This window comes from Callithrix jacchus, chromosome 12 (genome assembly GCF_049354715.1).
Source record: "Callithrix jacchus isolate 240 chromosome 12, calJac240_pri, whole genome shotgun sequence".
Lineage (NCBI taxonomy): Eukaryota > Metazoa > Chordata > Mammalia > Primates > Cebidae > Callithrix > Callithrix jacchus.
This window is the reverse complement of record NC_133513.1, coordinates 22,557,636-22,582,412: the sequence shown is the minus strand read 5'-3', so window position 1 is coordinate 22,582,412 and position 24,777 is coordinate 22,557,636. Positions and strand designations below refer to the sequence as shown.

Sequence of the window (24,777 nt, the reverse complement as noted above, 5' to 3'; positions counted from 1 at the left end):
CCCGGGTCTCCCCTCCCTCGCGTCGCCCTCAGCCAATCCCCCGCCCGGCCCCGCGCGCCCACCGCTCACCCGCGGACTCCCCGGTGTTGATCCAGTCCGGGTTGGCGATGCTGGCGATGGCGAATATATCGGCGGCCAGAAAGAGACATCCTGAGATGATGGTCAGTTTATCCATCTCCCCGCCCCGCTCCCCCCACCCCCCGAGCCCCGGACAGGCAGCGGCCTCACGCCTCCCGCCCCATGGGCCGCCGCCGGGGCCCGGAGTCCCCGCGCCGCTGCCTCGCGCCCCCTCAGTCTCCGCGCGCCGCTCGCGCCCTCCGCGCGCCCGGGACCAGCAGCCGCGGCGCGGCCCGCACAGACGGAACCGCCGCCCGCCCCGGAACTGCTCGGCCCGCCCGCCCCTCACCCGGAAGCGAAGCCTCGGCGCGGCGAGGCCGGTCCCGGCTCCCTGGCCGCCGCGCCCGCGCTCTGTCCTCCCGGTTCGGCACTCCGCCGCGCCGCCCGGGCCCTCCCGGCCGTCCCGGGCCCCTCCCCGCACCGCCTGCCTCCACGCTCTGGACCCGGACCCGACCGGCCAGGCTCAGGTCCCTGCCCGGGTCCCGGTCTCTTTCGGCAAGCCACGCCACCTCTTGCCTTTCTGCCCACTAACAATAAGATTGTTGTCGTTCTTGATGACTGTTTGGGCACAGGCTACTCGCCCTCCTGAGCCCTTCAAAAGCGAAACCGGAATGGGAGCGGGGAGCCGCCTGTCTTCCAGCGGGAGGGTGGTGCCGACTCCCGCCGAGTGACTCCGGGCCCCGCGCGGTCCCTGTCACCTTGTATTCTCATTGCCCGTTCCGCGGCTGTCAGCTCCCAGGATTGCCCCACTTAGCTCTCGACACCCCCTCTGCGTCAGGCGCTGTAGGTGCAGAGGTACTGGGGTGGACAGAGGCAACGCTCCCTCTCTCGGGGAGCTCACGTTCCGGTGGGAAGAGACAGAAACACATTAAGAACCTATCTGTAAAAAAATAATTTCAGGTGCCGATCCCTGAATTCAGTGGAGGTCAATGTGATGGGAGTCGGGGCGATACCTGCGACAGGGAAGGATGCATTTCCGCTGAGACCATCAAGATCATAAAGACCTGCACTTTGAAGACCTGGCGCAAGACCAGACAGAGGGAACAGCCAGCACAAAAATCATTAGGGGTGGGGTCAGAAAGAGATCGGCGGGTCCAAGGAATTGCAAAATGGCCTGTGTGGCGGTAGAGTAGCATGACAAGAGGTAGGCAGAGGCCAGGTGTAGGGCTCTGGGGGCCTTGGATTCTGTTCTGAGTGCAATGAGAAGGTAATGAAGTTGTTTGCAGGAGAGTCCCATGATCTTATTTAATCTGTGAAGATCTGTAGTGTAGCTTGCATGGGGGAGAGGCGAAGATGACAACAGGGACCCCAGTTAAGAAGCCAAGTAGTCCACGAGAGAGAAGTGTGGCTTTGGCTAGGGTGAGAGTAGTGAAGATGGAGAGGAATGGACAGATTTGGATGTTTTGTAGATAGAGGGATAAGGAGAAGGAGTTGACATAGAACTCAAGAATAACTTTTACGTTTTTGACCTGAGCAACCAGGTGTTATGATCCCGTTTACTGAGTTGTGTGTGGAGTGTCTTAAGTTGGATGAATAAACAGGAAAAAAAAAAAAATAATAAGGCATTTGTGTAATCTGTCAGCAAATTATGCGACGGTGGGGAGGTTTTGTTTTCTTCCACAGCTCATGGGCGGAATCACCACTAACCCTGACGTTTGATCCAGCTCTCCCTAATAGTCCTCCATGCAGCAAATGGAGTGAAACACTCATTTTCTTAAATGCCACATAGGTCATCTCTAGAAAGACCTAGAAGAGTGACATCTGTCTCTATTTTTGGAATGCTTACATGTCCACAAAACTCAGGAGGTTTCAAATTCCAGCAAATCCAACAGCCTTGCAGAAATGTGCACAGATTATTAGGGTAATTACATAGCTTGGGGAAGGGAGGGCTTGATTGCTGGTCTATATCCACTTCCGTCCAAACATTGGTCTCTTGGGGAAAAGGATTTGTTGTTGTTGTTATTATATAATTTATTTTTCCTCTGCCAAAGAAATTGACACAAGATAATTGAGATAGTCCAAGAATGCAGATATAATGCATATGACGTTACTGCAATAGTCTTCAGTTTCTTTTTTCTTTTCTTCTTTTTCTAAGTGTTGTACTGGCCCGAGCATAGAAAGTCAACACCAAGACTTGGCAGTATGCCAAATGGCAGGGTCTTTATTGCTGGTGGCCACGGAGGACTCACGTCTCTCCAACCCGTGGCCCTGAAAGGAGGGTGTCAAGACCTTTTATACCAGTAAAACCACCTCAGAAGTGAGGGTGAGGGGCTTCAGAGGTTCTGAGGGCTAGTGGATTCTGTAAATCACCTCCTAGGCGGAGATGAGGGTGAGGGGCTTGACATTCCGAGGGCCGGGGGACTTGACATTCTGATTGTTACTTAAGTGGTTCACAAAAGTCAAGATTAGCATTTGTTTACACATTGTCTGGGTAGGGTGGAAATCACAGACCTTAATTACTTATTACAAGTCGCAGGGGCCAAGATGGCGTGGGTTTGGACTGCTTGCCACATAAGTACTGGAGAAGTTTAATTGAGTCATATTCTTGGCTTCTTGTTGCGCTTTTCTATTGTCCAGTGATAGAAAAAACTGTAACTATACAGGACTAAATTCTCAGATAATATCCACTGATGTTCTCTACTGGCCAGCTTAAAAGAATCCCAAAGCTGAATGTTAGAACAGTTTGCACCTATCCTAACTCCAGCTGAATAGAATGATGATTGGGTTCTTGTGTTTAAAGTAAATACATGTAGCCAAGCATGGTGGCTAATCCAGCTAATCGGGAAGCTGAGGTGGAAGGATCACTTGAGTCCAGGAGTTCAAGACCAGCCTGGACAACACAGTGAGACCCCTGTCTCTAATAAATGAAATAAATAATAGAAATCTTCATTTTACCCTCTACAATTGGTTCTGGGTCTAAGATTAAAGCACAAGAACAACCAATATTGAGTTAAAAGAATCTAAAACATATTTATATTAATGGCTGCACATCAGTACAGAGAATAGTCACCTATTCCATTCCTTCCTACCATCCAGAATGGAAACTATTTACAGACTTCCCACTAATCCTTGTTTTTATCCCTGTGTCTCTCTGTCTCTCTGTCTCTCTGTCTCTCTCTCTCTCTCTCTCTCTCTCTCTCTCTCTCGCTCTCTCTCTCGCTCTCTCGCTCTCTCTCTTTTAGTTAGAGATATGGTCTCACTATGTTGCCCAGGCTGGACTTGAACTCCTGGCCTTAAGTCTCCCACCTCAGCCTCCCAAGCAGCTGGGACTTAAGGCCCACAACACTGTGCCTGGCTGGTGTTTCCAAGTCCCCAGTCTCTGAGATCTGTAAGACAGATCTGTTCCCTTCTCCCCTCTATCTCTGTCTAGATTTTGGTACAGGCAAACCCTAAGGGTTTGGGAGAGGTGATGTAGTGAAGCAGAGAGAATACAGAACTATGTTCTAGTTCCTGCCGTGCTACTGATTTGACCTTGGGAAAGCCATGTCACCTCTCTGGGCCTTTTTCCCCCAGCTGGCCTAACAAGACTCCTGGACTCAGTGACAGAAGCATCCCATCCTTTCACCCACCCCTAAGCGGAGCAGCTGGGACTTCAGAAATGAGCCATGAGGCTCCTTATGGCAGAAAGCCTTGGGGACCCAGAAGAACATAGAAAGCTTCCAGGAGGGAGCTGTGCTGGCAGCCTGAAGTCATAAATAGCCATTCTGCAGCTGTTAAAGGGCCGTGAACATGGCATGCTTTATTGTGATGGATGGTAGGCCTTGGCCAAAAGAGGCTGAATCCAGCTGGGACTGTGGGGAAAGCTGTAGAAGGGACTGTGATCACTCTTCTCTTTAAGGAGTATCTTCAGCCCGACAATAAAGAACACACTACCGCCCTAGGGGTTAAGTTTACCATATGGGCCAAGAGCATGGTAGATGCACCACACATGTGTACCTGGGGTTTTGGGGGTTAGAGATAACACAAGAAACTAAATCCAGTGTTAGCAGCTTGTGCCCAGGTTCAAATCTCAGTTCAGATCTTATGGATTGGTTCCCTTTGAGCGGACTCAGAAATGAGATTATTGATTAGTGTGCAGAAAGTTTATTAGAGAACCTTTGAAGATCAAGTCCTCTGGGGGAAGAGGAAGCAGAGGGGGAAGAGGGAGAAGTCAGTGTGTGCTGCCATCACAGGAGGCTTTGGCAGACCCCAAGAGAAGCTCTGAAGCTGGGATAGCTGCTCTGAGTTGGCCTGAGTTGGAATAAAGGGGCCAAGCCTTTTCATCCCTGCAGTGACCTGCCATGGAGCGTTAGCTTGGAGGGCAGCTCACTTTGGACAAAGACAATTCCTCAAGAGAGCTGACAGCTGAGATTGTCAACCCACCACCCTACTAGTAGCTGGGGAATAGTCCTTCCGTCCTGACCGAGGCAGTGTAGTGCAGCATTTGCAAAAGTGTCCCCATGGAGCTGTGCCTCTCATTTGTTGCTTGTTTGGACAGCAGCCCTTCAGGATCCCGGGGCAGCTTTTTCTGTGGGAAACACAAAGAGGAAGATTAGTGGGACAAACCGCAGCTCCTGCCGCCGCTACAGCTCATCTAGAGGCATAACTAACATACCCTTCAGTCCCCTCTTCTATCCATCCTAGATTCCTCTCCCCCTCTGCCAGCACCTCAGATGATGTAGGCGGCTTATGTGGTGGGGTGGCCTAGACCTCCATCCCTAAGAATTTGAGCACCTAGTTGCTGTGTACTTCTCAGGCAGTGGTTGCTGTATTTGTCCACTTACTGTCCAAATAGGGTAAAGGAGTACTAAGAGACACCTAAATAGATCACATAGGTGCCCAATATTCCCCTGCCCCTATGCAAAGTCTCAACCTGATTCCTTCCTGGTGATGGAATACTCTTATCTGCTTCCCCACTCCTGATACCCCATCCCATTTACAGCTTGTAAAAAAACTTAGCCATCTTAGAGTTTCCCCTGCCAGCGGCTAGCTATGCTCCTTCTGTACCAGGGATGGGCTCCTTATTATTACCTGGGTATTAGGTGATCCATCCTAACTCTACTCTTAGGAAGAAGGAATGAAGCAGGGGCCAGGCATGGTGGGTCACGCCTGTAATACCAGCACTTTGGAGGCTGAGGTGGGCAGATCACCTAAGGTCAGGAGTTCAAGACCAGCTTGGTCAATACAGTGAAACCCCTGTCTACTAAAAATACAAAAATTAGCTGGGCATGGTGGTAGGCACCTGTAATCCCAGCTACTCAGCAGGCTGAGGCAGGAGAATCGCTTGAACCCAGGAGTTGGAGGTTGCTGTGAGCCGAGATCATGCCTCTGCACTCCTACCTGGGCAACAGAGCAAGACTGTCTCAAAAAAAAGAAAAGCAGGACAGGGCAAAGGGAAAAGTCAGGCTGCAGTGCAGCTACAACAGGGCCTCAGTGGACCGCAGGGTAAGTTCTGAACCTGGGATGGCCCTGCATTGACCAGTCACCAGATGCTAATTGATTTGGGAAGGTGAGATCTTGGGCAAGGGGCTCTTTTCAGCCAGTAGCAATAGTGAGGATGGGAGGTGTAAGTCCTTCAGCCCTGAAGGAAGATCTTGGCAGGACAGCACAGCACAGCACCCATGACAGTTTGTATCCTACAGTTCCACCAATCAATGTGACCTTGGCATCTGTTCTAAAGACATTTTTCAGCCTGGGATGGAGGGAAGACTAAGGGGGGGCCAGGCCCCAATGTGCTCCTGTCACAGAACCATATATGCTGATGGGCTCTATTCCCACAAACTCTCACCCTTACCCTGATGGTAGGAAGATGAAGGAAAAGGATGTATTTTATGATAGAATTAAGTTGGTATCTATATAGACCCCTACCAGACTGTTTGGAAGAGGAAAGGTGACCTGTCACAAGAAGCCACCTGCAGGAGACTTGAGGTGGAGGATAGCTCTACATATCAGTCTCTGCAACACAGGATTTATCTAATGAGAAATCTGCCCTGGCGTTCATGCCTGTAATCCCAACACTTTGGGAGGCCAAGGCAGGTAGATCACCTGAGCTCAGGAGTTTGAGACCAGCCTGGCCAACATGGTGAAACCCCGTCTCTACTAAAATTACAAAAATGAGCCAGGCGTGGTTGACACGGGTTTCTGGTCCCAGCTAGTCAGGAGGCTGAGGTGGAAGGCTCGCTTGAGCTTGGGAGGTGGAGGTTGCAGTGAGCCAAGATTTCATCACTGTACTCCAGCCTGGGTGACAGAATACAGAATGAGACCCCATCTCAAAAACAACAACAACAAAAAAAGAATCTGCCCTGGCTTATTGTCTGTGTAGAGCCACAGAAACAACAGAATAAGCTGGGACGTAACCAGATTTACCATGGAAATCTTTGCTCAGTGCCTGAAACCTAATAGGTGCTTAGTAACTCTTTGTTGAAGGAATGGGGCAAAGTGCTTAGCCTCTCAGTTTCATCAGACCAAGGATAACACCAGGACCTACCTAGGTTTTCTCCTTCTTCTAGAATGTATTAATTTACTTACTCATTTTTATTTTTTAAGACAAGATCTTGCTCTGTCACCCAGGCTGGAGGGTGGTTGGCTTGATCATAGCTCACTGCAGCCTCAAATCCAGGGCTCAAATAATCCTCCCACGTCAGCCTCCTGAGTAGCTAGGACTACAGATGCACACCACCACGCCCAGCTAATTTTTAAATTTTTTTTACAGAGACAGGGTCTTGCTCTGTTGCCCAGGTTGATCTCAAATTCCTAGGCTCAAGTGATCCTCCTGCCTCAGTCTCCTGAGTACCTGGGATTACAGGTGTGAGCCACCACACCTGGCCTAGAATTCATTTTTGATAATTTATGTTTTCCTAAAACTGTCCACTTCATCTGTTTTTTAAGTACAGGTTTCAAGAGGTTAGAGCCTGTGTTTCTGTCTTTGTTTTGCCTACTGTTGTGTCCCCAGTATCGTTAAGCAACAGAGCAGCTCCCTATAAATACTGGTTGTATGAGTGAATGTGTGTGGGAGGAAGAGTCATCTTGGAAAAAAGAAGGAAGCATTAATAGTACCTCTCCTAATAGTGACTCCTTTTTTTTAGGCCACCTGGGGCCTTTTCTTATTCAAAACATTTTTTCTTATCCATGAAAAAAAGTGCAGTTCCAAAGCACTGGAGCTACTGATGTAACCATTTTTTAAAAAATACCATTATTTGGAGCACAGCAGGGATTCTCTGATCTTCTAGGTATTCTGTGATCTCCTGGGATCTTCTGGCTGTGATCTTCCTCTGCAGACCACCTCACATCTTTGAGACACCCTCCTCTGTGCTTTCTCCCCCTCCCTGTTTCTTAGGTTCACCAAGAATGAATGAAGAGGGCAGGCATGGTGGTTCATGTCGGCAATCCCAGCACTTTGGGAGGCCAAGGAAGGTGGATCACGAGGTCAGGAGATCAAGGCCAGTCTGGCTAAGATGGTGAAACCTCATTTCATTTTTATTTTTATTATTATTTTTTTGAGACGGAGTTTTGCTCTTGTTATCCAGGCTGGAGTGCAATGGCGCGATCTCGGCTCACCAAAACCTCCACCTGCTGAGGCAATTCTCCTGCCTCAGCCTCCTGAGTAGCTGGGATTACAGGCATGCGCCACCATGCCCAGCTAATTTTTTGTATTTTTTTAGTAGAGACGGGGTTTCACCTTGTTGACCAGGATGGTCTCGATCTGTTGACCTCATGATCCACCCGCCTCGGCCTCCCAAAGTGCTGGGATTACAAGCTTAAGCCACCGCGCCCGGCCGGTGAAACCTCACTTCTACTAAAAATAAAAAATAAAATAAAATAAAATAAAATGGCGCCCGTAATCCTAGCTACTTGGAGAGCTGAGGCAGAGAACTGCTTGAACCCGGGAGGTAAAAGTTGCAGTGAGCCAAGATTGTACCACTGCACAACAAAGCAAGACTCAAAGAGAAAGAAAGAAAAAAAAAAAAAGAATGAAGAAGCCAAATATGGTGGCTCATGTCTGTAATCCCAGCACTTTGGGAGGTTGAGGCATGCAGATCGCCTGAGCCCCAGAGTTCGAGACCAGCCTGAGCAACATAGTGAGACCCAGCCCCCGTCTCGTAAAAGAAGAGGAAGAAAAGAAGGAATGAAGAGCCCATTGTGGATCAGGCACGGTTCTAGTCTCTGCAGAAGTTTCCACACAGTAAGTATACTGGCCTACAATACTCAAGCCACATTTTCAGGGTCCACGGGGAGCCTTGCGGAGGCCTCACTGCCACCCAACTTCTGGACAACGGCGGCGCAGCGCCCCCTGGCGGCCATCCCGAGGGCGGTGCCCAAGGGCGAGGTTCGAAACTGTTGGTAGTGGGACTGACTCCAGTCTCTGCTCCGGGAGGCCCTCCCGAGCCACCCGCCCTCCCAGGGCCATGCAGAAGGCCTCCCGTAAAAACAAAAAAGGTAACTGGGGAGAAGGGAGGGGGCGAAGCCCTGGGGACCAAGCCTTCCTCATTTTTCCTCCTCTGTAAAATGGCAACGGCACACTCTTGGCCTGGGAGATGAACTGTCGCCATCGTTATTATTATTATTATTATTTATTTATTTATTTATTTATTTATTTTTTGAGAAGGAGTCTCGCTTTGTCGCCCAGGCTGGAATGCAGCGGCACCATCTCGGCTCACTGCAACCTCTGCCTCCCAGGCTCAAGGGATTCCTCTGCCTCAGCCTCTCAAGTAGCTGGGATTACAGGTGCCTACCACCATGCCGAGCTAATTTTTGTATTTTAGTAGAGATGGGGTTTTGCTATGGTAGCCAGGCTGGTCTCAAACTCCTGATCCCAAGTGATCCTCCTGCCTCGGGCCACCATTATTTTATCAAGGTATATTTCCATACAGTAAGATTCCCCCCTTTTAAAAGTACAGTGGTATGAATTTTGACAAGCCCATACCCACGTGGAACCATCCCCTCCCTCAAGATAGGGAACAGCTCTACCACTTCCTAAAATTACTTTGAGATGCCCAATTGTAGTCAACCCCACCCCACTGCAGCTTCTCACACCCCCATCTGTTTTTTACAGGGCTTTTTTTTGCCTTTTCCATGGAGAATGTCATAAAAATGAAATCATATAGTAAAGTGCCTTTTAAAAATTATACCAATGTAAATAGGGGCTTTGGCCCTTTCATTTTTATTAAAATGGCACATAAATCTTAAAACAACATATTGGTCACTGTATTTTATTTTTAGAGACAGGGTCTTTTTCTTTCACTTTGGTTGGAGTACAGTGGTATGTCCTGGCTCACTGCAGCCTCCAACTCTTGGGCTCAAGCAATCCTCCTGCATAGCCTCCCATAGCTGGGACTGCAGGCATGCACCACCGCACACAACTAATTTAATTTTTTTTTTTTTTTTTTTTTGAGACGGAGTCTTGCTCTGTGGCCCAGGCTGGAGTGTGGTGGTTTGATCTTAGCTTACTGCAACCCCCGTCTTATGCACTGAAGCCATTCTTGTGCCTCAGCCTCCCGAGTAGCTGAGATTACTGGCATGAGTCACCACACCTGGCTGATTTTGGTTATTTTCAGTAGCAACAGTGTTTCGCCATGCTGGCCAGGCTGGTCCCAAACTCCTGACCTCAAGTGATCCACCTACCCTCAGCCTCCCAAAGCGCTGGGATTACAGGTGTGAGCCACCATGCCCAGCCTAGTAGAGATGAGGTCTCACTATGTTGCCCAGGTTCTAATCATTTTATACTTCTGCTAGCACCCAGGTGGGCTTTCCGAAGGCTGTAGACTCCTGCATTGAGCAATTCTTGTTCTTTATGGCTTTTTCTGAACAGCATCAGGATTTGATAATGACTCGAGGTTGGTGAAGAGGTTGAACCATGCAGTCGGGTCCTAGGCAGCATTAGGCTTTCTCACTGCAGGGCTGCTGCCATTTAGACTGCTTGTCCTTGGGAAGGTTGACATTGCTTTCTGATCAGCCCTGTAGCAAGACCTGTAAGTTTTTTGTATTTGAGTCTGGAGCTTGGCATTTGGCTCTCCCAGGGTTGTAGTGCTGCCTCCTCCAGCTTGCTGTCCCCAAACACAGCGGCCCACTCTTTTCTGGGCTCACTCTCTTCCAGGGAGGAGGCATTGAAGATCTCACCCAACAGCAGGAGGGTCATCTTTGTCAGCACCTTCAGGTTCCAGGGTCCCTGCCACTGGGCCCAAGGGAGCACCTTCCTCAGGTTTCATATCTGATAGTTCATTCTGAGCACGTACTGTGTGAAGAGCCTTTGTCTAAGGCAGGTACAATACTTTTCCCGTCTTCAGCTTTTTCCTTCTGCCGGTTTTCATTCTCCAGTGAAATTAACAGACTCAGCTCCTGCTCTGCCACATCTGTGCTTTCCTGCTGGGTGAGCTACTTCTCTTCTTTCTCAACTAGTTTTTTCACCGGCTTTTGGAAGCGCTTTGAAGTAGTGAATTTATATAGGTGATAACCTGTGAAGCTCTCATGGATGGCTGCCATAGTGTGAGAAGTTTTCTGCCCAAAATGAAGCAGAATGGTCTGGTATGTTGCTAGCATGTGAGACAGGAGATTGTGTGTATTTACCTGCTCCAAGAAGAAGATTCACATCCATCTTCTTCACTTTGTCCAAGTTTATTTTTCTTTTGAGACGGAGTCTTGCTCTGTCACCCAGGCTTGTAGCTGGGATTACAGGCATGCACCACTGTGCCCGGCTAATTTTTGTATTTTTAGTAGAGATGGGGTTTCACCTTGTTGACCAGGATGGTCTCAATCTCTTGACCTCAGGTGATCCACCCGCCTCAGCCTCCCAAAGTGCAGGGATTATAGGCATGAGCCACCGCGCTCGGCCTTGAGTCTGGCTTCTTTCACTTAACCCTGCTGATTTTTAAAAGTGGGCTCCTGGTAGCTGATCTTATAAGCACATTGAATTTGCAAGCTGAGATTAGAACCACTGAACCCTGCTCAAGATGTGACTTCTCCATTTGCTCAGGAACCAGAGGCTCAGACAGGGCATATCCAGCCCCTGATTGCTCCCCGAACCCTGAAAGGTCTCTGAAGATGGTGTCTTGTTTATATTATGCTGTTTTATTTTCCCAGAGAGCATCTGTGGTTTGGAGGAAGATGAGGTTGGGCAAGAATCTCTGCTTTAGAGGAAAGGGCCACGAACCTCTCCAACTCCCCACAGCCAGAGGTAGGGAGCTGGTGGAGCCTTTCCCTCAGCAGTGGCCCAGAAAACATCACAGCCACATGGACTTGGTGAGCCTTGTGTCACTTGTCCTTATGGAAGGGAGCTGTGTGTGAAATGCTGGAAACAGATCTCCCCAGGAGCTTCCTGTGTACCAAAAAGGAGTTTCCTAGCAGCTTCCTCTTGGGAAAATAACTTGTTGTTTTGAATGTCCCTTTAGTCCCTGAAACTTTTCCTGTGAGGTTTGGTTCTGTAGAAAACATATTTCAACCCCTTCTACTACCTGTTGTCTCCAAGGCCTTTGGATTTTCCTCCCACACGCTTTTTGGATCTATCTTGTGCTGATTTCCGCTGCTGCTGTCATGACAGGTGCCACAACCCTTTCATTTTCATTCCATTTCACCTAATCATGTCCAGCTTAACTCACTTCTGAGCTTTTTCACTAAGGAGGTCTGAGAAGCAGCCTCTGTCTGCTTGGCCCTTGCTCCTCCTGCCTCCCCCTCCTCTGACAGGGCCTGTTCCTTCCTGTCTCAGACCTTAACACAATGTGCTCCTGCTCCTTCCTTCTTTGCCTAAATATTTCCTATTGGTCCTTTTGGCCTTCACTCAAATTTAACCCTGCTGGAAGCCTGACCCGCTGTGCCCAGATGAGACTTTGGCCCTCTGTTACCCACTCTTAGAGCCCTCTATCCTTTTCTTTCATAGCATGAGTTATGGTATGTTATTCAATGTGTATTTACATGTATGATCTATATCTGTCCCTTCCATTCGGCTGTAAAATCCATGAGGACAAGAAACACATGTGGGCCAGGCATGGTGGCTCACACCTGTAATGCCAGCATTTTGGGAGGCTGAGATGGGAGGATTGCTTGAGGCTAGGAGTTCTAGACCAACATGGCCAATATAGTGAGACCCCTGCCTCTACAAAAACAATAAAAATTAGCCGTGTATAGTAGCACATGCCAGTAGTCCCAGCTACTCAGGAGGCTGAGGTGGGAGGATCCCTTGAGCCCAGGAGATCGAGGCTGCAGTGAGATGTGATCATGCCACTGCACTCCAGCCTGGGCAACAGAATGAGACCCTGTCTTTTGAAACAAAACAAAACAAAACAAAACAAAAAATCCCAACACATCTTTTGCTCAACATGGTAAACCTAGGGCCTAGTATAGCATCTATATCAATAAATGTTTGTTAAGTGAATAGATAATACTAACTAATATTGATTAAGCAGTCACAATATGCCCGACTCTACAAAAGCCCTTTAATTCTCCCATTTAATTCTCAGAACAGCTCTCCAAGGTGAACGCTTTTTATCCTCATTTGACCAACAACGAATCTGAGGAATAGGGATTAAATAACTGCCCAGGGGTCTGGCTTCAGAACCCCAGTGGGTATGGCTCTGCTTCTCTCTTGGTCAAGGACTGAAATAAGTTCCCATTTTTTTGGTTAGAAGGAGGAGTCAGCATCAAGGTCAAAACATCCGTACATGACTTGAGCAAAACGCAGCAGACCAAACTCACTGTGGGCCGCCTAGGATTAGGCCTCATCATCATCCAGCATGGACCCTACCTCCAGATCACCCACCTCATCCGGAAGGGGGCTGCAGCCAATGATGGGAAACTCCAGCCAGGTAATGCCCTTTCCCCATGCCTCCCAACCACCCATTCTGCCCATTTGCCTGCAGGGAGACTCGGGTCACTGGGTTTCAGTGTAACTGTAAGGCTATGACAACAGGCCGGGCGCGGTGGCTCACACCTGTAATTTCAGCACTTTGGGAGGCCAAGGCGGGTGGATCACTTGAGGTCAGGAGTTCCAGACCAACCTGGCCAACATAGTAAAACTTCATCTCCACTAAAAATATAAAAATTAGCTGGGTGTGGTGGCACATGCCTGTAATCCCAGCTACTTGAGAGGCTGAGGCAGGAGGATTGCTTGAACCTGGAAGGCAGAGGTTGCAGTGAGCCAAGATTGCAGCACTGCACTGCAGCCTGGGCAACAGAGTGAGACTCCATCTCTAAATAAATAAATAAATAAAAATTAGCTGGGCATGGTGGTGGGCTCCTGTAGTCCGAGCTACTCAGGAAGCTGGAGGCAGGAGAATGACTTGAACCAGAGAGGTAGAGGTTGCAGTGAGCTGAGATTATGCCACTTCATTCCAGCCTGGGTAACAGAGTGAGGCTCTGTCTCAAAAAAAGAAAAAAAAAGATGATATGACAACATTGGTTGAGAACTTTCTATGGGCCAGTCAATGGCTATCACTTACATAACTATCACTGTTGGGCATATCAATTCATTTAATTCTGGCTAGGTACAGTGACTCACACCTGTAATTCCAGCACTTTGGGAAGCCAAGGTGGGAGGATCTGTTGAGGCCAGGAGTTCAAGACCAGCCTGAGAAACATAGTGAGATGCTGTTTATATTAGTCCGTTCTTACACCGCTATAAAGAAATACCTGAAACCGGGCAATTTGTTTTTTTTTTTTTTTTGAGACGGAGTTTCACGGTTATTACCCAGACTGGAGTGCAATGGCATGATCTTGGCTCACTGCAACCTCCGCCTCCTGGGTTCAAGCAATTCTCCTGCCTTAGCTTCCCAAGTAGCTGGGACTACAGGCGTGCACCACCATGCCCAGCTAATTTTTGTATTTTTAGTAGAGAAGGTGTTTCACCTTGTTGACCAGGATGGTCTCGATCTCTTGACCTCATGATCCACCCGCCTCGGCCTCCCAAAGTGCTGGGATTATAGGCGTGAGCCACTGCGCCTGGCCTGAAACAGGGTAATTTGTAAGAAAAGAGGTTTACTTAGCTCATGGTTCTGCAGGCTGTACAGGAAGCATGGCGGGGGAGGCCTCAGGAAACTTACAATCGTGGCAGAGGGTGAAGAGGAAGGAGGCACATCTTACATGGTTGGAGCAGGAGGAAGAGAGAGCAGAGGGAGGTGCTACACACATTTAAACAACCAGATCTCATGAGAACTCACTGTCATGAGAACAGCAAGGAGAAAATCTGCCCCTGTTGATCCAATCACCTCCCCCCAGACTCCTCCTCCAACACTGGGGACCATAGTTCAACATGAGATTTGGGTGGGGACACAAATCCAAACCATATCACCATTTCTACAACAAAACAGAAGTAGCCCAGCATGGTGGTGCATGCCTGTAATCCTAGCTACTCGGGAGGCTGAGGTGGGAGGATCACTTGAGTGTGGGAGGCTGAGGCTGCAGTGAGCTACGATTGTGCCACTGCACACCAACCTGGGTAACAGAGTGAGACCCTATTTCTAAGAAAATAATAACATTAAATTTACTTAATGAGGCTCAGTGAGATTGAGTTCCTTGTCCAGGTCACCTGTTTCTCCTAAGTGAGGATTCAAACATAGGGACCATGTTACTCCGGAGCTCCGGCTCTCGGTGCATAAAGGTATTTTCTTTCACAGGCGGTATGAAGCATTGCTACCCTTAGCTGCATGATCTCATTTCACTCTCACAACCCCTGAGCTAGATTCTATATGAAACTACCTTGCAGACAAGGAATCAGGTATTTAGTAACTTGCCCATGGCCACTCCGAGTTGAACCCTCTCTGTCAGACTCCAGTGCCCAAGGGCTTTACCAATTCTAACCTGCTCCTCATGTCTTTGGGTGAATGAATTTTCCATGCAGTTCTGTTTTCCCAGTGCCTGGCCTGGGCCTAATGCTGTGCTCACAAGTTGGGGAGGCAGAACAGGCCAGCACAGTGGTGAGACAGAAAAAACGTTTCGTGTTAGCTGTCCTGATTCAGGCCTAGGGTCTGACACTTACTAGTTCTGTGACTCTGGGCAAAGCCACTTAACCTTTCAGGCCTCAGTTACCTCATCTTTGAATTGGGATAATCCTGTGCTTGTTAGACACTGCTAAGATTTGATGAAATCATGTGTGTTTGTTTGATAGATGGGGTATCACTCTGTCACCCATGCTGGAGTTCAGTGTCTTGATGATGGCTCACTGTGGCCTTAAACTCCTTGGCTCGGTGATCTTCCTGCTTCAGCCTCCTGAGTAGCTGGGAATCAGGTGTGCACCACCATGCCCAGCTAATTTTTTTTAGTAGATGTGGGCAGTGGAGGTGGTGGGTGGGTGGTGTCTCATTATGTTGTCCCGGCTGGTTTCAAACTCCTGGTCTCAAGCAATCCTCCCATGTGGCCTCCAAAAGTGCTGGGATTACAGACATGAGCCATTGAGGCCAGCATGATGAACTAATTTTTGTGAAAGTGCATTTAAAACTGAAGTGCTATAGAAATATTGGCAATGGGGGTCCCAGTGGATTAAGCTACTGGTTTGCAACTCTGGTTACCTATTAGAATCCCCTGGGGAACTTTTAAAACTAAGATGCCTGGGCCCTATCTCCCTAGAGGTTTTGATTTGATCGTTCTTGTACTGGGACAGGGCAGTTTATGTTTTAAAAGCTCCTCAGGTGATTCTACTTTGCAGCTAAGGGTTCCAAGCAATGGATTAAAGAAGAAAGCAGATACATAATGATTTCACCAAACAGTTTACCCTACTGTAATTTCCAAAGCATTTTCCCCACACATCACTACTTGATGGTGGAGAACAAATGGCAGGTGGAGAGTTTTGGACTTACCAGATCAAAAGAACTCCAGGACAGGTCCCATGGACTTCTCTGCTGCTTCTCAGCTTCTCCATGGTCAGGTGACAGATGCTGGGTGATGATCTGAGTGCATACTCCAGGGTGCTACAGTGGGACAGGAGTACACTTTTAGGCGGGCAACAGAATCTCATGGCAGGGCTATTGTTAGTGAGCTCTTTGAGGTTAGAAGCAGTGTTGAATTTCATCTTTTAAATCCAGGACTTACCTACTGAAGTTGTGTATTCTCACACTGCTATAAAGATACTACCCTAGACTGGATAATTTACAAATGAAGGAGGTTTAATTGACTCACAGTTCTGTATGGCTTGGGAGGCCTCAGGAAACTTACAATCATGCTGGAAGGGGAGACAGACATCTTATCCACAAGGCGGCAGGAGAGAGTGTGTGTGTGAAGGAGGAGCTGTCAAACACTCATAAAACTGTCAGCTCTAATGAGAACTCACTCACTATCATGAGAATGGCCTGGGGGAAGCCACCCCCACGATCCAGTCACCTCCCTCCCACCACATGTGGGGATTACAGGTCCCTCCCTCAAAATGTTGGGATTTCATTGGCCATGACATTTGGCTGGGGACACAGAACCACACCATATCATTCTGCCCCTCCGTCTGCAAGCTGAAGAGCAGGGAAACCAATAGTCCAAGTCCCAAAGCCTCCAAAGTAGAGAAGTCAGCAGGGTAGCGTTCAGTCTGCGGCTGAAGGCCCGAGAGCCCCTGGCAAACCACTGGTGTAAGTCCAAGAGTCCAAAAGCCAAAGAACTTTGGATGTTTGAGAGCAGGATGCATCCAGCACAGGAGAAAGATGAAGGCTGGAAGACTCAGCAAGTCTGCTCATTCCACCTTTTTCCACCTGCTTTTCTGGCCTTGCTGGCAGCTGATTGGATGGTGCCCACCCAAACTGAAGGTTGGGTCTGCCTTTCCAGGTCCATTGACTCAAATGTTAACCTTTTCTAGCAACACCCTCACAGACACACCCAGAAACAATACTTTGCATCCTTCAATCCAATCAAGTTGACAATATTAACCATCACTCCCACGGTAGTGGCTCATTTGTTGTGTCTTTGCTTAATAAATAGTAAGTGAGCATTTGTCCCAGGCATTGTGGGAGATATTTCCCCATCTATTATCTTTTTTAACTCCAATTTTAATTCTAATTTTAACTTTATAAGAGTCAGGGTCTCACTCTGTCACACAGACTGGAGGGCAGGAGTGCAGTGGCACAATCGTAGCTCACTGCAGCCTCAAACCCCTGGGCTCAAGTGATCCGCCTGCCTCAGCCTCCCAAAGTGCTGGGATTACAGGCATGAGTCACCTCACCTGGCCCCACATCTATTATCTAATTTAATGTTTGCAACACTACTGAAATGTAGATAATGAAATACAGAGAATTAGATGAAATAACTTGTTCATTTTATTTTTATTTTTATTTTTATTTTTTTGAGACGGAGTTTCGCTCGTTACCCAGGCTGGAGTGCAATGGCACGATCTCAGCTCACCGCAACCTCCGCCTCCTGGGTTCAGGCAATTCTCCTCCCTCAGCCTCCTGAGTAGCTCGGACTACAGGCACGCACCACCATGCCCAGCTAATTTTTTATATTTTTAGTAGAGACGGGGTTTTACCATGTTGACCAGGATGGTCTCGATCTCTTGACCTCGTGATCCACCCGCCTCGGCCTCCCAAAGTGCTGGGATTACAGGCGTGAGCCACCGTGCCCAGCAACTTGTTCATTTTAGTTATACAACTAAGTCTGTGTTCAGAGCCGGGATTTGAACTCATGTCTGTCTAGAAAACCCATTCCTTTCTAGCCAATTGCCTAACAACTAGAAATGAGATTTTAATACAGAGGAAGTCCAGAGCTCCAAACCTTTGTGACAAACCTGCCAGTTCTCCTCAGCATCTGTCTAGGCTTCAAAGTCTGTCATTCAGTGGTTTTAGACGATGATGAGATCTTGGGAGATGATAATTGTAGAAACATGATGTTTCTCTGACCCCATTTCCTCCCAGCCCCATTATCTCTCATCTATTTGCTGAAATTTCTCTCCTTCACGTTGATTTCCTAATTTAGTTGACTGTTAGTTTATTCTGGCTTAAGTTCCTTTCGGCCAGTATGGCCTTAACAGACTCCGATATTTAAAATCTTAAGGAATTGGCTGGGCACGGTGGCTCACGCCTGTAATCCCAGCACTTTGGGAGGCTGAGGCAAGTGGATCACTTGAGTCCAGGAGTTGGAGACCAACTGGGCAACATGGTGAAACCCCATCTCTACGAAAAAGTATAAAAAAAATTAGCTGGGCGTGGTGGCGGGTGCCTGTAATCCCAGCTACTCAGGAGGCTGAGGCAGAGAGTTGCTTGAACACGGGAGGCGGAGGTTGCAGTGAGCCAAGATCATGTCACTGCACTCCAGCCTGGGTGGCAGAGCAAGACTCCATCTCAAATAATAATAATAAAATTTAATTAATGTAGGCTGGGCACGGTAGCACACACCTGGCATCTCAGCACTTTGGGAAGCTGAGGCGGGCAAATTGAGCTCAGGAGTTCAAGACCAGTGGGGGAAACCTGACAAAACCCCATTTCAATAAAAAATATAAAAACTAGCTGAACATGGTGGGCGTCTGAGCTTGTAGTCCCAGCTCTTCCAGGGGCTGAGGCGGGAGGGTTGTTTGAGCTGTATTTGCATCCCTGCCCTCCAGCCTGGGTGACAAAGTGAGACCCTGCCTCAAACAAAAAAAAAAAAAAAAAAAAAAAATGTAGCTTCAACAGCAAATACAAATCATGGACTGGCTACTCCCTAAGCATTTCCTGACGGCCTGGTATATGCAGACAACCAGCAGGGCACTGGGGGTGTAGTGGTCAACCAAACAGATGTGGTCCCTAGCCATGAGGAACTTATGGAGCTTCCAGCCTAGTTTGGAGAGATGAAAAAATAAATAAAATCTATTTTTCAGTAGTGGCTTGGCTGCTGCAAAGTTGATTTAATATAGGTAATCAAGATAAAGTTTATATAATGTCACTCCTATAGCCCATTAAAACAGGAAAAAAATATGTAATGAGGTTGGCATTCATAAATACCAAATTGGTGTTTCTGTATGAAGGGCAATGTTAATATCTATTGCTGGAGTAATCACATTCACATGCTGACATGTTTGGTTTACAGCCAGAACGGTCAGGAAATTAAGCTGTTTATCTTCTGCCCTCTTGATAAAAGTCACCCTTTTACAACATAATTAAGCAGAATGCCACACCATAGCTTTCAGCTATAAACACTGCTTTTAACATTAGGCAAGTAAGCTCATCCGGGGAGGGATTTTTTTTTTTTTTTTTGCCATTATAATTAACCTCAGTACAATCAGCAGCTGTTTCATATTGCTCAAGCTGCAGGTAGCCTTGTTTCATTCTGAAGTGAGCGTCAGATACATGGTTGATTGTATTACCAGCTACTGCTTAATACCAAAGTAGAAGGTTTTTCTCCACCCTTCTAAGTATTAATTTTTTTGAATTCTAGGAACTTTGATAGGATCTAGAGCTATGGACATTTGTCCTTGGCATTCCTTGGAGGCTTCTTTTGGGTTCAGTGTAATTCCAGATAGAAGCCCCGTGAATGCATCAGAGAAGGCACTTCTTGACCCTTTTCTTCTCTGAGGTTAGGCTTCAGCTGTCTTAGAATGAGGGTAACTGAGGGTTCCCAGCAGGTCAGTGCTACTAAGATCTGAAGACTTAAGATTATGCCCAACGTGAGCCGGTCCTTAAAAAGCAAATCCTTTGTATTCCTTTCTCAAGTCTTGCTGAATGCTCTTGTAGCAGTCAGGGTTCCTCATTGCAAAAAACAAAGCAGTTCTGTTAATGCACTGAATTTGGGATTGTGAGTCTGACAGAATCGCCCAAAAGGCTGGAGAAGCAGGCTTGGAAAATGGTGAGAGAATCAAGAGCTGTTTTGGCAACTGGAAGCTTCTGTCACTCTTCTGCATCTCCTGCTCCAGGTTCAGTGACCCAGGTGGGAGTGTCCAGTGACTGGATCTCACTCACAGGTCCGTGACCTAGCTGCTGGAGGTGGGGATATGGGGGAGGTCAGATCAAGTGAACAATTGGTCTGTTTAGCTTCCTCCAATTTGGGGGTTTGGGGACTTAGTGCTCAAGATGTAGTCCTCTTACCACCTGCTGGGGACTCGGAGACGGCATGATTGACCATCTTGCCTCTTTTCTTGCCCTGCATTGCACTGAGGTGGGGAAACAGCTGTCAAATCCCTTTAAACCAACATACTCACTGCATACACATCTTACAGTTAAAGCATGCCTAATTACCCAATGTTTTATACAGAATTATTTGCTCAACTAATACTGCACAAGGGTAGAAAATTAAAATGAAAGGCTTTATGTTTAACATGGTGCATTAACTGTGGAGGGTACTGGCAATTGCCAGGCAGGTATAATAGAAAGTAGGTCATTTATTCATCACTTACTGTAAGTGGTTTTTTCTTTCCTACTAATAGCCATTCATTTTATTTGAAACCACTCTATTTTTAGAATCCTAAAGGCTGATTCCTATTATAAATGTTTTTTGACCTCTGTCACATTAAGAACTTCAGAAACGTCTCAAAAACATCATATACTGCCTACTATTACACTGCTATTAAGAAACATCTTGCATACATTCTTCATTATGCAAAGGACATTCATATCATGAAGATGAACATCTTTATTAAATAAAGGCTGAAGCCTGGTTTTGGTTTAAAAAGAAGCAACAGTCTGAACAATATGAATATAAAATGAAATATCTCACAATAAAGAAATCAACATGGCCCCTTAGTTATGCTGATATATCATTTTTTCCCTCTTCAGGTGATGTTCTGATTAGTGTTGGCCATGCCAATGTGTTAGGATATACTCTTCGAGAATTTTTACAGCTTTTGCAACATATCACCATTGGAACAGTGCTACAAATCAAGGTTTACCGAGATTTTATTGACATTCCTGAAGAATGGCAAGAAATATATGATTTAATCCCTGAGGCCAAATTCCCAGTAACAAGGTAAATGGTTCCTTTTAGGAACTCTTTGTTATAATACAAAGAATCCCAGGGCCTGTGAGGCATAGATGGTTTAATGTGACAATTATCAAATGATAAGAATCATGACAGGACTGGTGACACTGTCAGAGCTATTTCCTGAGTTTCTGGTTTTTGGAAAGGACAACCTGTAGGCTCTAATATGACAAAGCATGATAAAGTCAACTTGGAGTTAAAAAAAAAGTCATCTGTTGGGAACTCTGTCCCCATGCCTACCTGCAAGTCAGTCCTTAAAACGCATCTTGTGAATCTGATTTTCTTCTGCATATTCAACTTTTTCTCTGGGTCCTTCCCAGTAACATCTAAGCCTTTTAAAATTTCTCCTAACAAATTCTATCTTCAGTCCCCTCTCCTCTCCCTGCCCTCTCCAGCCACTGGAGTCTCTTGCATCCCCTCCCAACTTGCTGAAAGCTGTATTAGACACCTCGCTTTCCTCGAGAGACGCCACTTCCCAGACACTCCTCAACCCACTTGTCTAGGCTTTGCTTTCATCCCTTGGCTGAGTCCTTTTTTCATAGCCACCCATAGCCTTCACACTTCTGATCCCAGAAGACTCTTCCGTCTTCATCTTGCTTGGCTTCTGAGCAGCATTAGACACTTAATAATTTCCATCCACACTCTTCTTGAAATAGCACTTCCCAGGCTTCTGTGACACCACACTCCCCTGATTTTCCTGTTACCTCTGGCCATTTCCTCTTGGTGTCCTTTCTCCTAGGCAATTTCATTGATGCCCCTGGTTTCTATGACTATTCACATGCTAATTACTTTCAAATTGTATTATCACCAAAACTGTATTTTTTTTTTTGGTGGGGGGCGGCGGGGAGAGGGACACGGGATTTGGCTCATCGCCAGGCTGAAGTGCAGTGGTGTGATCTTGACTCACTGCAACCTCTACCTCCCAGGTTCAAGTGATTCTCCTGCCTCAGCCTCCAGGGTAGCTGAGATTACAGGTGCACGCCACCACACCCAGCTAATTTTTGTATTTTTAGTAGAGACGAAGTTTTACCATGTCGGTCAGGCTGGTTTTGAATTCCTGACCTCAGATAATCTGCCTGCATCAGCCTCCCAAAGTGCCTGGATTACAGGCATGGGCTACTGCGCCCGGCAAAATTTATGTTTTTAAATACCCACTTGATATCTCCATTGGATGTGCCATAAACTCCTCAAACTCATTATGCTCAAAATCAAAAGCCAGCCCACGATGGCTCCATCTTACTGGGGTAGTGTTCCTCTAATCAAGCCAGAAATTTAGGGGCTGTAGTTGATATCTCCATCTCCCTCCTCCTGCTCCCACCAAACATTAAGATATCTGTCTTCTCACATTCATCCAAATCTCTCTCTAGCCACTATGATCATTCCACCAAAGCCACCATTTGGTCTCTCTTCATTTACTTTTTAAAAGTAATTTTTCCTTTTTTTGACAGGGTCTCACTCTGTCATCCAACCTGGAGTGCAGTGGTGGGACTCATAACTCACTGTAGCCTTAACCTTCCCGGCTCACTCAATTTTCCCATCAGCCTCCCGAGTAGCTGGGATCATAAGTGTGTGCCACCATATCTGGCCAAACTTTTTTGAGTTTTAGTGGAAACAGGGTCTATGTTGCCCAGGTTGGTCCCGAACTCCTGGCTTCAAGGGATCCTCCCACCTAGCCCTCCCAAAAGTGCTGGGATTACACATGTGAGCCACTGCACCCAGCCAAATTAATTTTTTTTTTTTTTGAGATGGGGTCTTACAATTTTGTCCAGGCTGGTCTTGTACTCCCAGGCTCAAAGAATCCTCCTGCCTCAGTCTTCCAAGCAGCTGGGATTATGGGCTCGCGCCACTGTGCCCAGCTCCCTGCATCTACTCTTGTCCCCTATTTATTTTCTACACAGAGCAATTTTTTATAATGTAACTCTGATCCTGGCACATTCCTGCAAAAAGCCTTTTGTTCCTTGGATAAATGCCAAAATCTTCACATTGGCCTATAATGCTCTATAGGGTTCAGCTGGCCTCTACATACCACTCCAGTGTCATCTCATACTGCTTTCCCCATCCTTCTCTAGCCCCCTTTTAGCTTCCAGCTCTGCCTTTTGCTGCTCATTGCCTCAGGGCCTTTGTTCTTACTCTTCTCCACAAGATGCTTGTAGATCTGCTCTTCAGTAGCACCCTTGAAGGCTCCAGTGTACTTTCTCCAAGGGGTCTTCCTAGAAACAGGTCTACCTGACACAGGCTCTCACAGCACGCTCCTTCACATTTTTATCCAAATTTTAATGAAATAATCGTGTAATCAGTTGTTCACTCAGTTGTTCCCTGGGAGACCGTGAACTCCATGAAGGCAGGGACTGAGTCTGTCTTGTTTTGCTAAAATTGCTCTAGGACTTTCATGTGGTCAATGGCTCATTTGTTTTTAATTTCTAATTTTAAAAGTCTTATTTTTAAGACAGGGTATCCCTCTGTTGCCCAGGCTGGAGTGTAGTAGCATGATCACAACTCACAATCAATCCTACTCAACAACGCCTATACTGGAGGCTATGACTCTAAAAACCTGGGCTCATATGATTACATAACAATTATGTTCTAAGCATTTTCACTACCTGGAGGAGTTCTGAAATCCAGAATATTAAATTCTAAGGATGGCAGATTGACCATTCAAAAGGAACGAAAAGATAAAACAGCACAACTAAGTATGAGGCGAAAATCCACAAACAACAATACCAAGCACCTTCTGAATCCCTTTCTTAATTAAGCAAAGCACTCATAGCTAAGGCATTTTAGTAACTTATGTGGAAGGGGCAGGAATGACAGGGAAGGAAAAAGCTGCTTTCACAAAGTTGGTATAATCTTTTCCTGGAGAAAACAGCACTGGGTACACCCTGGAGAAAATTCTCCATATAACACTCTGGGTAGGCCAAGTGGTATAGAAAGTTTGTTTCCAGCCAATTCTGACCTCTGCAGGCTTGTGGCTTTATTATCTAATGACAATTTACCTGTCCTTGAGTTGCCAAGGACTCCCCCTGCAGTCAGAAAAAAAAGGTTATTAATACTTGGATTAAAAAAGAAAAACTCAAGTGCTGTTCAGGAAGACCTGGGTGTGTCTGAAGGCAAATTAAACAAAATCATTATTTAAGACTAGTGGCTCTCAGTAAAAGTTACTCAATATCAACTGTTTAGTACTAGAAGAGATAAACTTTAGGAAAAGCCATTCAAATTCTTGGAAGCAAATATAACAGGCAGACTGCCAAGGTTATTCTGATAATACCAGTAAGTCTTAACAGGTTGGTGAGGAAGAACCCTACTTCCTTTAGCAGGGCAGAATGTACCACAGATTTATAATCACAGAGATCTAGTGTTGGTTCTGCTGGGTAACAGCAGCAGGATGAGGGAAAGCAGGTGGCAGCATTCACTCTGGAAAGTTAGAGCAAGCACAGGTACTGTAGGCATTAGGCAAGTTCAGAGACCTGGAGGTGCTAGCAGGCAAGCACCACCAAGTTTTAACAATTAAGAAAGCCAGTAATTGGACAACTTTACAACACCAAACCAAACCAACCCAACCCAAGCCAACCAACCAACCAACAAACAAAACAAAAACCTGGCTGGGCATGGTGGCTCATGCCTGTAATCCTAGCACTTTGGAGGCCAAGGTGAAAACTGCTTGAGGCCAGGAGTTTGAGACAGGCATGGGCAACATAGGGAGATCCTGTTTTTACCAAAAAATAAAATAAAATAACCCAGGTGTGGTGGTATATAGCCAGGTGTGGTGGTATATAGCACACACACCTGTAGTCTGTTACTTGGGAAGCTGAGGCTGAAGGGTCACTTGAGCCCAGGAGT

The 24,777-nt window shown here is 46.9% G+C and overlaps 2 protein-coding genes across 3 annotated transcripts in view; one reads left to right on the top strand and one right to left on the bottom strand.

Moving 5' to 3' along the window:
- MOSMO (modulator of smoothened) overlaps positions 1-366 on the bottom strand; it is an 83,005-nt gene extending 82,639 nt beyond the window's left edge. Inside the window, exon 1 of the mRNA XM_054242680.2 lies at positions 70-366. Within this exon, the coding sequence (XP_054098655.1) occupies positions 70-175 (106 nt within the window). The 5' untranslated portion in view covers positions 176-366. The remainder of the gene's footprint in view (positions 1-69) is intronic.
- Positions 367-8,438: 8,072 nt separating this feature from the next.
- Positions 8,439-24,777, top strand: part of PDZD9 (PDZ domain containing 9) — an 18,444-nt gene continuing 2,105 nt past the window's right edge. Inside the window, exons 1-4 of one of the 2 annotated variants that reach the window (XM_078344850.1) lie at positions 8,439-8,532; positions 11,173-11,266; positions 12,711-12,890; positions 20,739-20,928. In XM_078344850.1, the coding sequence (XP_078200976.1) occupies positions 11,197-11,266; positions 12,711-12,890; positions 20,739-20,928 (440 nt within the window). In that variant the 5' untranslated portion in view covers positions 8,439-8,532; positions 11,173-11,196. The remainder of the gene's footprint in view (positions 8,533-11,172; positions 11,267-12,710; positions 12,891-20,738; positions 20,929-24,777) is intronic. The other variant, XM_017978801.4, reaches the window with a different exon arrangement.